General features: G+C 41.8%; 2 protein-coding genes and 1 long non-coding RNA gene across 4 annotated transcripts in view; 1 reads left to right on the plus strand and 2 right to left on the minus strand.

Moving 5' to 3' along the window:
• LOC138917500 (interactor protein for cytohesin exchange factors 1-like) overlaps positions 1-15138 on the plus strand; it is a 61243-nt gene that overhangs the window by 39815 nt on the left and 6290 nt on the right. Inside the window, exons 3-5 of one of the 2 annotated variants that reach the window (XM_070234483.1) lie at positions 8033-8190; positions 9984-10026; positions 11905-12091. In XM_070234483.1, the coding sequence (XP_070090584.1) occupies positions 8183-8190; positions 9984-10026; positions 11905-12091 (238 nt within the window). In that variant the 5' untranslated portion in view covers positions 8033-8182. Of the gene's footprint in view, positions 1-8032; positions 8191-9853; positions 10027-11904; positions 12092-15138 lie in introns of those variants that run through there. The other variant, XM_070234484.1, reaches the window with a different exon arrangement.
• On the minus strand, positions 1080-10078 carry LOC111767866 (uncharacterized). Its single transcript, XR_002799767.2, has 6 exons — positions 9941-10078; positions 7433-7533; positions 6836-6904; positions 3889-3927; positions 3692-3794; positions 1080-2488 (listed from the first exon to the last, which is right to left on the minus strand). It is a non-coding gene; the product is annotated as an uncharacterized lncRNA (long non-coding RNA).
• Positions 11764-15138, minus strand: part of MACIR (macrophage immunometabolism regulator) — a 169150-nt gene continuing 165775 nt past the window's right edge. The window contains exon 5 of the mRNA XM_070234479.1: positions 11764-11898. The gene's annotated coding sequence lies outside the window, so the exon portion shown is untranslated. The remainder of the gene's footprint in view (positions 11899-15138) is intronic.

Below are 15138 nucleotides of genomic sequence, written 5' to 3' on the forward strand. Positions count from 1 at the left end.
AGGTTCAGACATCACTGGAGAAGATTAGTTGCAGGCACTGGATGATGGAGGATTTTGCTGGGTTGCCTGGGCCAGAGCTGGTCCACAGTCTCTGGATAAACAGAAACAACCGGCTGGGGCTCAGGTGAGCCAAGGCTGCTGGACAGGTATCATTGAGTCAAGAGTACTGAGGGTGTCAGGGTGCTGCTGCAAGCGGAAGGCCCAGAGAGCACAGGCTCTGCACTGGAACATCTGCAGAAGCCAATGTCCACAATGTAGGCAAGCCAAGGCTGATGCTTGGGTACACAAGGGAGTCAGGTGCATAGAGGGTGCTGGGGTGCCACTGTGCATGCTGCTGGAACTGGTTGCCGGAAAAGCCTACCTCGGTAAGAACCTAATGTATTTTGGGATACCTCTTAGGCCTGGTGGGGAGCAGGGGGCCAGTTTCCCAAATGTCTAACCCTACAAGGCTGAGGCAAGGGTATGCAGAGCAGAAACCTGGGCTGGAGCACAGGCCTCACATCTGAGCCTCCTCACTATGCCACCACTGCCCAAATTGAGAGCTGGAGGACCTTCAGGGAAGCTGCATCCTACCAGCACTGGACGAAACCTCTAGGGCTGGGGAGCTGAGAAAAATACATCAGCCTCCAGGCTCCTTTGGAACTATCCACAGCAATCAGGAAGAAGAACCCTTCCTCCTGCAACATCTCTCCAGTGCTTTGTACTGGCAAACGAAAAATATTTGAAAGTCCCAGATCCATTTTCAAAATCAGGCAATAAAGGACGCATTAGGAACTGAGAGGCAATAAATTGGCAGTTGGCACCATGGGCAGTGCCATGGATGCAAACCTTGGGTGGGCGATATCAGATGGTTTGGGTTACATTGTCAAGATTGCACTGGCATCAAGAAGCTCAGCCAAGAGGCTGCTGCAGTGATATGGGCAGGAGATGCCAAGGCCTTGGACAAAAGTGTGTCAGTAGGAATGAAATAGAAGTGTGGGGTGAGCTATTTCAAAGGAAAAACAGAATTCTTACTCCAGGTTCTCACTCTGCCTTAGTCCATTCAGGTTGCGTAACAAAAATACCATGGACTTGGTGGCTTAAATCACAAACATTTATTTCTCACAGTTCTGGAGACTGAAAGTCCAAGATCAAGGCTCCAGCAGATTCAGCGTCTGGTGCAGATCTGCATCCTGGTTCATAGATGGCTGTCTTTTCTATGTGTCCTCATGAAGCAGAAGGCACAATGGAGCTGTCTGGAGTCTCTTTTATAAGAGCACTAATCCCATTCATGAAGGCTCTGCCCTCATGACCTAATCACCTCCCAAGGGCCCCACCTCTTAGTACCATCACATTGAGGGTTAAGATCTCAACATACGAATTTGGAGGGAACAAAAACATTAAATTCATAACACATCCCAATTTTTCAAGAGTGAAAAAGTGAGGGATCTGCAAAAAGATTAGAGAAAGAGAGCCACTCTTCCTCTACTCAGAAATGCTGAGTAGGCCATTGTTGTGTGTAGACAAACATCTGAATCCACTGACAACCGGGTCACTCCTTTCATAATGAGAGTCAGAGCCGGGGGCAGAACGGGCCAGGCAAAGGACCATGAGTAATAATGGACACACTGGGTTTAGAAAATTCCAGGGGCCTAAGAACATGACCAGAAAAGGGACTGAGGAATTGTTGTCAAGAATGAGAGAAGCTGGAGACCAAGAAATCAGTCTGAGGCTAAAGCCGTGTAGGGCCTTCGTGCCCAAGACAATGTTTGGCAGAAGGTACAGATACACTCCATAAGCGTTAGTGGAGGGAAGGGTGGGAGAGTGGGTGTAAGGAGAGGGAAATTCTTTAAAACCTAGGATGTGAATGCAGCAGGGGCAGGGTTTGGCAACAGTTGGAAGGCAGTCTCTCAGGATGTGATCACAGAAGGATGGAGAGCCAGTGCTAAGAGCCTGGTTCTCAGCAGCAGTCAGCCTCCACCTGTGGCTGTGAGAGATTCTCAGTCCAAGTGTAACCAGAGGCAAGCACTGAACCCTCCAAATCTCTGTGCAAATGGTAGAGAGGATTAAATGAGCTCTGTCACCTGAATGACTGGAATCCAGGCACAGGAGCCAACCACTGAGATCATCACAACTGCCTTCCAAGATGCGACAGTGATGTTGCCCAGACTTCCTCCCCTCTCTGCCTTCTCCCTCCATCGCAGCCCTAGCCTGGCCCAGCCCAGCCTAGCCCCCCTGCCAGTTACACCCATCGCTGGGTCTGGAGCAGGAGATTTTCTTACCCAGCTTCCCTGAGTTTAGCGATGCTTCATTTGCACCTAAACTGAAAGTGGACCCCAGATCTGGGAAAGAAGGGACCTTCATTGTACAGCTGTTGTGTGCCAAACACTTTGCACAGATGATCTCTTCTCATCCTCACAAAGACAGGCGCTGTTACCCCATTTTACAAGTGCGGACACTGAGATTCCAAGAAATTAAGTCCTTCCCCTTGTCCATGCAGCCTGTAATTCTTGGAGGAAAAAAAAGACACATATAGGAACTTACTTTAAATAGTTACCCTGTCACACATATTAATGCTTCTTTGTTAACTAATTTTCTAAGTTCTTACTCTTCATTTTCATCAAAGTTCTACGTAATAATGAAAGCTAACGTGTATATCACTTATGAAATGCAGGCAGTGTTCCAAACACTTTACACATATATTAACTCAATGCTTTATAACAACTCTAGTTTACAGACAAGGAAACTGAGGCACAGAGATAAGTAACTTGCCCAAGGTCGTGTTAGTGACCTAATAAGTGGTGCAGTGAGGATTCAAACCCAGCTCGTCTGGCTCCAGAATCCATCTACAAACCAACCATACCCTGAGTTCAGAGGGAGACCTCACAGGACATTCAGTTGCAGAGCTTAAGATGTAGAATGTCTTGATTTTATAGTTAACCTGGTAATTTTTTGACAACTTTGAACAAGGTCATGACTATGACTCAGAGTTACTACTTCACAGTCTTTGTGTTGTAATGAAAGCATTGGGTGGTAGTTGTTATCCTCTAAGAGACAGTTTAGGAGCCAAGGAAAATGGTGAAACGTAAGACATGTGAATGAGGCCAGAAGTGCTTCTTCCAAGAGAGAAGAGCCTGGGCAGCCTGGACCCCAGCATCATGAGCATCCCTCTACTTGGCTAACTTTCCAGCAGGAAGCCTGTCTGTCTGGGTGCAGTGTAGTCTAATGGTCTGTGTGCAGATGAACTCCTTCAGCCCCCAAAGCCACCCCTGTTTCCTGGAGCCTGGAGTCTTCCTGGTGCCAGGAAACAGCATGGAGCTGCCAGCACGTATTTATCACTCCTAAAAAATGGTTCGCCACTCCAGGCAAACTGATAAGAAAAGCACAAAACGCTGAGTCTGTATCCAGTTGCCTCTGCAGATGTTGCTGGGATGCTGAAATCTACACCACTGGTATTTCAAATACCAGCAGGGTCACCCATGGTGGACAGGTTTCAGCAGAGCTTCCAGACTAAGACAACAGGGAGGAAGGACCTGGCCACCCACTTCCAAAGTAATTGGCCATGAAAACCCTATGAATAGTAGCAGAAGGTTGTCTGATGTAGTGCTGGAAAGTGAGAGGATGGTGCAAAAAGACCAGGCAGGGTTCCACCCTGCTGTACACAGGATCGCTAGGAGTCAGAATCAACCCAACAGGACTAACAACAACAAACCTCTGCTGATGTCACAAGTAAGCCAGGCAGCGTTTCAAAAGCAGGGGCAGACTAGAGAGGTGCTGCAACTTTGGGGCCAATGAAATTGTCATCATCTCAATTTCTTCATAAAAACAAAAAGAGAAATATTAAATTCACTAAACTTTTACAGGGAACCCAGTACCACCCACAAACAAGGGTCTGACATGCATGCTCACTTTCTATTCTCTGTTCTTTGTCCATCCTTTCTTGCCTACCTGGAGAGAAAAAAGGAAAGCATAAATAAACAAATACATGCATGTATGTAATAATCTTAAGTCTTCTATTTAATCACAGGACAATGACAGCAAAGGTCACGACAGTGAAAACACTCTTGTGTCTTCTCCTCCTTCTTGCCTTTGCAGGCTTTGCTGCTTTGTGATCCTACCAGCTAGGATGGGGACAGAGTTCATCATCTCATAGCTATCAACGAGTGGTGGTTTTCAGTCACCAGTGGGGAGAGGGTGCCTCCAAACTGCTGCCTAGAGATAAAGGGCTCTCGGCATCATTAATACAGCTCCAAGAGACACTCATTCTTCATTTTTGCTTCAACTTGCTAGCTTTAAATATAGCACTCTAGATGTGTATTTCATGTACCCTTTCATGTGGTAAGTTGCTTTAGGACATGCTTTCTTTCCTTCTAAATTTATCTTGGCTCTGTTTTCCCCACTGAGAATTAGCTCTTTTTCATTGCTAAGGATGGCTTTTTCCTCCTTCTTAGTTTGTGAAGTTTCATAGTTGTGCCTTCGGATAAAATAAAACCTGTTGGTATAGTGTCCCAGCCTTTTCTCTTCTCTTAGACAAAGGAGCCTAGCAATAGCAATAGAAAATTTCTAGCATGTTCAAACCAAAATTTTGACCAAAGCAAGGAACTCATGAATATCTGCAGGTAATTTTACTTTACCAGAGAGCCCAAGTTTTAGACGGGCACAAATGTCCTTGTCTGTATTTTTCTTTATAGAAATAATTTAATTTAGAAGTGGATTCACCCTGGGTTGGGTTTTAGTCATTATTATTGTGTACTATTTCCCTTTTCTGAACACTCTGACCTTTGGTATTATTGCTATAGAAACCTTATTTTCATGCTAGGCAATGTCAACATTATCCAAGGCCGTCTGGCATAAATAGCCCAAGTTCCTTTATTCTCTGTCGATAGCTTCTGGACCTCACTAAACAATTCCTTGGTAAATCCCTTCAGCATCCCTGCTATTTTAATCAATCCTGCACACATGAAGCAGCTGGATCTCTGAGTTGGCTCAGGAATAGAAAATTGGAGCTAGAGCCTTTCCATGACTTTCCAGGAGAATATAAAGTCGTGGGGAAGCCAGAGTCTTAAAGAAATCTTATTGTTTCTAGCAGCGACATAAGTGAGACTTTTGGCAGAGCCAAATGGAAAGAATCAAATAAAACCCATTTAAGAATTATTGCCAAACTGAGGGATTGAGTTTTGCTTAGGGGAAGAGTGAAAACCCCAGGGCATGGCAGTAAGATAGAAAAGGGATTCTGGTTGTCCTTTATCTCTAGAAAACATTTCATTGGCGAATATGGAGCCACAGTCCAAGCAGCATTAGGATTAGACTGAATGGAGAACCTTTTCCAATCCCTGCATCTCCACGAGAGTGGAGCTTTATGGTGCTTGGGCTCGTGAAACCGAGGAAAAAGAGTAAGATGAGTAAGCACAGCTGCAAGAGCACCCACACCTGCTCCACAGGCTCTGCAGCCATGGTTTTCTCACAGCTGCTCCCAGGACCACAGCAGGCTCATAATCACGGGCAATGAGGCAGCAGCTGAGATGAGTAAAAATGGAATCTGGGCCATGATAGAGGACATGTAAGAGACAGTAGCCCTCGTTTTTAATCTAGTCCATTCACCAATCATTCATTCTTCTCACACAGCTGTAACTTGAGCAGAGGGCAAAGAGCCTCATAAGGGACTTCAAGCACTATTCTTGGTTGTGTGTCATATGCCATATGCGTGTACTCCTTTGTATTCTCCTATAGCAAAGAATGTGGGAGAACACTGGTAGTTCCAGAGTGACCTAATAATGCTGATACTGAGAGACCAACATATTATATCATCTTATCTGCATAACAGGCCCAAAGGAAAGCAGATCCAGCATGTACTTGCTCTTAGCAAATGAATACATCTGTCACTTGCCAATAGAATAAAATCCCCAGGCTTTATTTATGTTTCCCCATTTCTTTTGTAGTTTAAGACGCTCCTGGGAAAATGATATAAATAATAAGCCACTCTTTATAGGCATGCAAAGTCTTTATCCTTATTAAAGCAAATAAAAATATACTCTTCTGATTTCTAATGTCATATTATTGGTCATATACAATTATTATAAGATGTGCTACCTTCCTTATATTTACTAAAACAGATCAAAATTCTGGATTTCTGCCTCTATTCCAGGAAAGCTGGTGGCTTCAGGAAATACTCTGTCTCCTAAAATGTTGGCTATTACAGCCTTCAACTGCTGACTCTAGGAGCCAGCAATCTCCCAAGTTGCAGTGGCCCAGGAAGCCAGACATGCGAGAGAAGTAGTGTGGAAGACAGAGCCAAAAACCAGTGCCTAAGTTCTATCTCTGTCTATGTAATCTTAAGACATCTCATTAAAACTCAGTTTCTTCCTCTAGAAAATGGGGATAACATCAGCTTCTTACTTCATAGAGTAGTTGTGAAGAATAAAAAAGACAGAGTCCGTAAAAATGTTTTATAAACTAAAACTGTAAAGTGCCATACATCTATGAGAGGTTACTTTCAGTTGAAGAATATCTTTATATCCATCCACCCGTGAGTTGCAAGAAATTTTCTGCATATGGGCATAGAGAGTCCATAGTTTTCATCAGTACCTCAAAGGAATTCATTAGCTAGAATTGATTAAGAACCTCTGGACTAGATGGTGTTCCACATCTTCAGTCATTAGAAATATGCAAATTAAAACCACTAGGAGATACCGCTACACAGCCAGTAGGACGGCTATTATTAAAACAAGAATCACAGAGTATTGGTGAGGGTGTGGAGAATCTGGAACGCTCATACACTGCTGGTGGGAATGTAAAATGGTACAGCCACTTTGGAAAACAGTTTGGCAGTTTCTTATAAAGTTAAAGATAAACTTACCATATGGCCCAGCAATTTCACTTTTAGTAATCTACCAAAGAGAATGAAAACAGTTGTCCACACAAAGACCTGTACACAAATTTTCATAGAAGCATTATTAAAAATAGCCCAAAACTGGAAAGAAAAATCTCCATCAACTTCTGAATGGATAACTAAATTAGGCACACCCGTATAATAGAATAAAGTTCAGCAATAAAAAGGATGCTACAACATGGATGAAACTTGAAAACATTACACTAAGTGAAAGAAGGCCACATAGTGTGTGATTCAACTTGTATGAAATGTCCAGAATTGGCAACTTTATAGGGACAGAAAACAGCTCTGTGATTGCCTGTAATTGGAGAGGCGAAAGTGGCAGCTGACTGCAAACAGACTCAAAGAAAATTTGGAGGTTGGCGGAAAAGTTCGAAAACTGGATTGTGGCAATCGTTTCACAGCTTTATAAATTTACTAAAAGTCACTGAATTATATATGTACAATGAGTGACTTTATGGTATGTAAGTTATACCTCAGTGTAGCTGTTTTTAGAAAAGACATGAATAATGGACAGGGTGTTTTGAGATATAATTGTAAAATAAATATAAATAAAATATTTACCTGTAAAATAATTTTAGTCTTGCATACATGTCATAATATTTTAAACTACTATCATTTAAAGAAAAATGTTCTTTATTCTCTCTATCCTGTAGTTTCCTGATCTGCAAAATAGAGAAGATAAAAGTAACTACCTTGCGGACATTTGTGAAGATAAACCAATTAATAGATATAAAGAATTTAGAAAAAGGGCCTGACACACCACAAGCATGGGATACATGTTAATTATAAACGCTGACTGGAGATCTCATGTCACTACCAACCACATATATTTTGTAATATCAGTTTCTTTTGATGTTCTTTTTTGCTGATAGGAAAAAATGGGTATTAATAATTAATGATACTTTCCCAAATCGGCATAAATAAGATGCATATTAACAGAGGCAATTCAAAACGGTTATGGAAAAGTATCGTAGTGGGAAATATGGAGTTTGGTGGAATATATCATGGAGAACATAATCTATGAAAACTCATTTTGACTTTAGTTTCATTTCAGAACAATCAATTTAAAAAAATAGCTATGGGCCTCCTTTCCACTCTCATTTTCTCCCTTGTCTGCTTAGTTGCGGCACCCATGCTGAACCTATTTCTTATCAATTACAGGACGAAGGAAAAAGCCTGCCTCTGGAGGTGGTAAAATTAGAAGGTGCAGAAGTTGGCATCGATCACAGCTTGGGAAAACCATTTGTGTTTAACTGTGTGCCTCAGTCTGGAAAGAGAACTTTTTGCCTCTGTGCAACCTCAAACCAAGAAATGAAAAGGTGGCTCGTTAACATTTTACCAGTTTCACTTTGGGTAGGGGAATGCTTTTTCAACAACAGGCTTACAGACTCTTGGGACTGGAAGTAGGGAAGGGAAAAGCAAACGCATAGCACAAGTCAATAAACTGTCTTTTTCTTAGGTATGAGAAGTTTGGTTCTTCACTATTCCCCCAGCTTTTTTCTAACAGAACTTCTAAAGAACAGAACCTTCTCCTAACCCATTTATTTTATATCTCCACATTTTCTAAAAAAGCTCAATGCTCTAGCCTCCCAAAAAAAGTTACCAGATTTATATATTTTAAGCTAATTGGATGGATAGTCCCAGGTATAAAAATAACGTAGTAGAGTTACCATTTAGCACACCACAGTGAGATGAGCAAAATAAATAATAATAATGGAGCTTTGTGGGCAAGGAATCGAGCTGACGTTTTGTAAGCATGCAACCCAAGTGGAGGGGGGAAGTGTGCAGGCATTCTAAGAGGGTAGCCTGCAAACTCCCAGCATTCAGCGACTTCTGATCATTATTCAATGTATCACCCTGAGGGAACAGAGATCATTGGTCAATCCAGTGAGTCTACTGAAAACTGTTGTGTAAGTAACTGCTCATTTAGGGTGAGGGATGACATGGAGTGGCTGCGAGACACACAATGACAAAAAGGTAATGGGTCTATAGCATTGAGTGTCAGTGGCATATCTCTTTAAGAGGATTTGGACTCAGCTCCAGTTTTCAAGAGAGGCCTGGGTCTGAAACCTCTTAGGCAAACAATATACTGTTCTATTTGTGGAACATTATGTATTCAAATGCATGTTGCTTAAAGGACAAACAGAGAAATATGATAATAGTGGCTTGATTGTATTTCAATTCATGGACAAAATATTTATTGGATAGCTAATATGTCTAAGACACTGTTTTGAATTCTCTGCGAGCCATTAGATTGATTAAGCGCCAATTCTTGCCTTCGAAAAAGCTTTAAGCCAAGAAGATAGGTCATTTATTCCAATATTTTTAATGCAAAATGGAAATCAAGAAGTGCTATAGAAGAAGACAGAGTGGCACAGGAGTTGAGAGTAGGGAGAGAAGGTCTCTGGATGTGGGATGATGGCGGAGTTTATGAAAGGTGTGGTATAGGATCAGATAAGCAAACCAAAGAAGAAAGGGAACAGAAGAGGGCAGAGGGAATAAGTCAAGCTTTGGGGAGAAGAGCAAGCAGTATGTTTGATTGAATGTCAGGGGATTTAAAAGAAAACGGAAGAAGATTGACAAGATGGGGTGTGGTAGATAGGCTGGTACCTGGCTAAGGAGACAAGACTAAGAAAATCCAGTGCTCAAGCAGCAGCACTAATGGTGCTCTAAAGGTCGCCACTATGTTCAAAGAACACTTGGGGACAGGCTCAAGACAGTGACTATTTACCAGTCTTTCCCTATTTTAATAGCCAGTGTCTTACTGTTAATATACCAATTATCATCAGCCCTGCTGGTGTTAATAAATTCACATACCTGGGTAAAATAAAAAGTGAACGAATTTTCTTTTAGGCGCTAATTAAACTATAGTAAAGGAGGAGAATGAGAATAATTTACTTTAAATATGCCCAATGGGAGTGGGTTTTTGCCACCTAGTAATGTCAATTTTGTAAGAATGTGTCGCCCTTCAACCTTGAACTTAGAGCAGTGAAATATATCTGAGCCTCAGGACTGTTCTGTCTGAACGACGGGTTTTAGGGAGAACAGGCCCCTCCGTGTGACACTTACCCAGCCCCTTAAGGAGAGCGCCGCTCATTTTACTGTCTTTCAGATGGCTTGAGGCAATGGACAAAGCAGTGCATCCTGTCCGCCAGGTAAGTTGTCCTTGATATTTATCCCTCCCTTCATTCTGCTTTTCTCCTCAGAGGTAGAAAGGACCAAGTTAGATGTCATGCAGTCTGCCCTGGGACTTCTCAGATCTGCTCTCAAAGCTGAGAAAGAGGATTTTAAGTCAACAGGGTTTCCCACTCAGATTCCAGGGGGAGGATTGCTTTCCTGCTGTTCTTTTTACTTTCAGGGGTTTGTATGACATTTCTCTCAGTGAGCTCGGTGGGTAGTCACAAACCGGGATGGAATTTGTTCCACACGGAGCAGTCCGGTTGTTCCCCGTGAAGTTAAATCACTGCTTCTGTTTTCTTTGCACTCCCTCAGTACAAGCTCTCAGGGACATCGGGATAGTGCTGTCGGCCGAGCAGCTTATTAGAAAATGAATGTCTCATGTTCAGAAATGCAGTGCTTTACGTTCATATCCTTGTTCCAGAGATGTATTAGGCCAAATTTCACCAATTCTGCCTATTCACGATTCCTAGCCTTGAAGCAATATATTTTTTAATTGAGACTTGTCCTATAAACTGATAGATAACTTCATAACATCAACACATGAGCCATAACTTCAGCCCCCAAGGCATCTGATACCCTCTTTCTGAGCCAGTGCTATGACCTGGCTTGGCACGCGGTGTGGGATGGGGGTGGGGAGGCGGGGAGGGTTGCTTTAATACTCACTTGTTTCATTTTTATGCTTTGGATATGATTTCTAATAAGGTTATAGATTTCCTTTTAAACATGTTCATTTCCTCTCAAAATAGCATACAAGCAAGAGGTATTTGCTATCAATTATCTTCTGTACATGTTTTGATTCTTGTACATTCAGGAAAATTGGATTTTTGAGCTGAAATGTACTGCCCTGTGCCTTGTAACTGTCCTTTCAGAACAGTCCCTGGATCATCTTATGACAAACAGCAGGACTTGTGTTTCATTTTACCTGGAACACAACGCTCAATGCACTCATCCATCTCTCCAGTGCGTCATCCTAATGAGCCTTGATATTTTTAAGAGGGATCTATTCTGCTAATGCACTCAGAGTATCTGCAGCAGAGTGTAAAAGGAACACCCAAACTCCCAGCAGGCTCCCACTTCACAGCACAACATACAGTCAGCTCTGCATTCTGAAATCTTTGGCACTGTCTTGTTAAAACTAAAGAGCAAAAATGAAACCAAATAAAGAAGAGAAACTGGCCAACACCCAGCAGGGCGTTCTGATAAAGAGATGAAGCACCATGCTCGCTGCCTCAGGTCAAGTTCCCAGGAAAAGCCTGCCTCTCAGGGCTGTGCACCGAAGGCTGCTCTCCAGAGTAGAGGATCTTGATTTATCATGGGTCTTCCACATCACTGACCGTGAGAGCCTAAGGCTGGATCTAGCCTGGGGCATTTAACTTGTTCCTTTGCATAAATGGGAGTTCTAGACAAAGTAAAGCATGAACCAGGGGCTGCTATTAGTCACAGTGGATACACCAGGAACAGGGCTAGGAGGACAATCCCAATGGTGAGTGAAATAGCACATCAGGGCCTGTACATATAGACAGAGCCATTAAAAATAGCTTTTGCTGAGGTGCCCATTTTCATTTCCTTTCTATACATCTCTCATATTCTTTTGACTTCCTCACATAGAACAGAAGCCAAAGAGAAGGGATGTCAGTGGACATGAAAAGAGAGAAGTTCTCTATGGCTAATGGATAAAGTCAGGATTTCAGGCTAGTTGCTCAAGTACTCACATTGCCTCAGCAATAGAATCTCTTAGGGCAGCGGCTTCTTTGAAGTCAAACAGCCTTGGTGCTGATGCCATCAGTTCTGGGAGTCGATGACCACTGGCAAAGGATGACTGCTCAGATGATCCCTTTGTGCCACACCTGCAGAACCATGTCTGGGAAGACGTTACACTGCACAACAGTAGCCTCCCACCCCTGGCCATCAAGAACCCAGAGTGCCTGGGCCTTCTGCACCAACTAGACAGAAGCACGGACATGTGGGTCCAGCACTATTGCATTCTGAAGGATGGCTGCCTTTACTTCTATTCTAGCATTCGCTCCACCCAGGCCTCAGGTATGGACTCAACTTTCACTTGGAATAATAGTAATTACAATAATGACAGTAATGACATCTTAGCTTTATGGAGACTTTACCAAGCCTTGAGCTGTGTGCATTGCTTAAATTAGTTCATTTAGCCTCCAGAGAAGAGGTATTATTATTATTCCCATTTTACAGATAAGAAAACTGGCTGGAAAGTCTACATAATTTGACAAGGTCACTGTAGTAAGCAACAAAGCTGAGATCTGAACACAGCCAAGCTAACTCCAGAGCCTATACGCTTAACCCCATGCTTTTCCAGGCAGTAAAAGCAAAAGATAAACTCCTTCATTCTCTCAGTCATTGATGACATTCAGAGTCAATGCCAATAGTTTTCTTGGGTAGTGACTCCACCCTTTTCTCGTAGTATCCCTAATCTTGGACAAGTGAGTAACAAAAAGAACTGTCAATTAACTGTCAATTTTTCTTCAGCAAGTTACTTAGCTTCCTAAAACTTAGTTTCCTCATTTATAAAATGGAAATAGCTATCTATTTCACGGGACTATTGTGAAGATTAAATGAGATAATTGCCATTGAAGTGACAAGCTTTATATAAATATAGAAATCTTAATATAAATCTCTCTCTCTAAAAACCTCTCCCTATATAAAATGTATGTATATAAGATATAAATGTATGTATATCTTATATACATACATTTTATTATATATTTATTAAATTATATATATTAAAAGCTATATATACAAAATAAGTATATAAACAATATAATTTAGTAATAAAATAATTGTGCCTGATTTTTACAAGAAAGATTGTTTAGCCCCCTTGTAATTTTTGACACAAGAGATTATCGGTAGTTTATTTGCAGCTGGACTTTTTCCCAAATGAAGAATCTTTAAATTATTAGCAGTAGTGGGGGCTGGCCCCGTGGCTAAGTGGTTAAGTTCGCGTCCTCTGCTTCCACAGCCCAGGATTTTGCCAGTTCGGACCCTGGGCGTGGACCTAGCACCGCTCATCAAGTCCCACACAGCAGAGCCAGAAGGACCTACAACTCTGTACTGGGGGGCTTTGGGGAGAAGAAGAAAAAAAAGAAAAGACTGGCAACAGATGTTAGCTCAGGTGCCAATCTTTAAAAAAATAATAATAATTAGCAATAGTGAACATTCTGGAATCTCAATTATTTAATTTCTTTTTTTAGCATTAATGCTTATGTTTAATTAAGCTATACAGCCATGCCAAATGGGAAGGAAGTATGTGGTGACCATTGCAACCTTCTTGGAAGGGTACAAAAGAGGTACAAGGCGAGCATCACACTATGGTTCATTTCTCATCACTCAGAATGAACAATATAATGATTCTCTTCCACTTACTCGCCTTCTAGTTTGAGAGTATTAAAACATGACTCAGAATCTTATTCAACTATTAAGAGATAGCCGGCATCTCTAAGCACTTACAGAACAGGCTGTTTCTATTCAACCCCAAACCCACAGCTTTAAGCATCTGATACCAGGATGGGAAGGAAGGTAAACAAAATAAACCTGCAAGCAGTCATTGACTGAGATTTTCATTATAAAACATCACTGCAAAAGTCTGAACAATTTTAATTATGAAATCAATGAAGTTCATTTTCAAGAGATTATTTCCAAGGGTAGAAAGCAAATATTTAGGATTGAAAGCTCAGATTACTCCAAACTCTGAAGTATTAACGAAGTGCTTCCAAACTCCTGCGGCCCAGAGACTGCTGCTGATTCCAAGAGTTTAAAATAGTAATGACAGCCCTTGGGTGGCTTCCCTTATCCTGAAAGTTCAGAAGCCCTACTTAGAAAAGTCCTAGAGAGCTGGGCAAGGGCTACCATTAAATGGCCTGAAAATAATAACAGCCCAAGCATAGTTGTCATTTAGTGAGTGCAGCTTTTGTACTGGTCACTCTGTGAAGTGCTTTTATTTATCATTTCATTTAATTTCTACAACAATCTTATAAGATAGGTTATTATCCCACCTACAAGTCTGGAAACTGATGCTTAGTAAAGTTAAATCATCTACCCAAGTTCCCCTGGCTAGTAAATGGTGAAGAAGGAATTTGAACCCAGATAGCCTAAGTTATACCAACAAAAAGAAAAAATAGATGAGGAGAAAAATGGAAGTCTTCTTTATATTCAGCTCTCATCATTTCATATATCTTTCCAGAACCTTCCATGGTTCTTTGTTGCCTCCAGAGCACTCTAGGATCTTATACTTTGCCCTAAAACCCTTCTTTCTGGCAGAAATTATCACAAATATGAATTAAAAGAACATTTTTCTTACTAAAATTCCAACAGAAATTTTATATCTGGCCAGGTTCCAAATAGAGGCCTGTGATTTTTGGTTTTACATGACTACTCTTCCTTGAATTAAAAATACCACTTCCCTGAGCATGTACCTTGTTCCAAGGTGCACTCTCCTGCCACCCCTCCACACTCTGACCCTGACAGCTGCTGGGTCCAGATGGAAGCTCTCCCAGGGTTAATCACCTGCTTACCCTTCTTCCGCATTAAGCTGGCTATGCAGGAGCCCTTCTGAAGTCCTTTACCCTTCCCGAGATTTAAATTTGAAATTGAGATTTACCCTTTTGCTAAGAGTCCTTCTCAACTTTCTTGTGCATTTTAACATGGATCATGACCTGAGGCTTACAGCCAATGATCCGGCACAATGAAACCCAAGATAGGGTCAAGGCATGTCCAAATCTCCTGTGGGAAATTCCCAAAATAACTGTGCCCCTCTCTATTCGCCACTAAGAATCACTGCTCTGGGGAGCCACATTTTTTCAGAGGACCGGGTCATACTGCTCAGGTGTATTGGAGTGGGAAAGTTAGCATGTATTAGTGAATGCTCCCTGTGTGTCCAAGACTTGGATAAGCACTTTACGCTCATTATCTAAAATGGATATTTGCAAAAAAATCCATTGTTTTTATCAATGAGAATCCCCATTATAACTGAGAACTAAGGCTTGGAGAAGTTAACTAACATGCTGAAGGTCACCCAGCTATTAAGTGAGAGAGAAAAAATGTGAACAAATGCTATCTGAATC

The sequence above is a fragment of the Equus caballus genome, chromosome 14 (genome assembly GCF_041296265.1).
Source record: "Equus caballus isolate H_3958 breed thoroughbred chromosome 14, TB-T2T, whole genome shotgun sequence".
Lineage (NCBI taxonomy): Eukaryota > Metazoa > Chordata > Mammalia > Perissodactyla > Equidae > Equus > Equus caballus.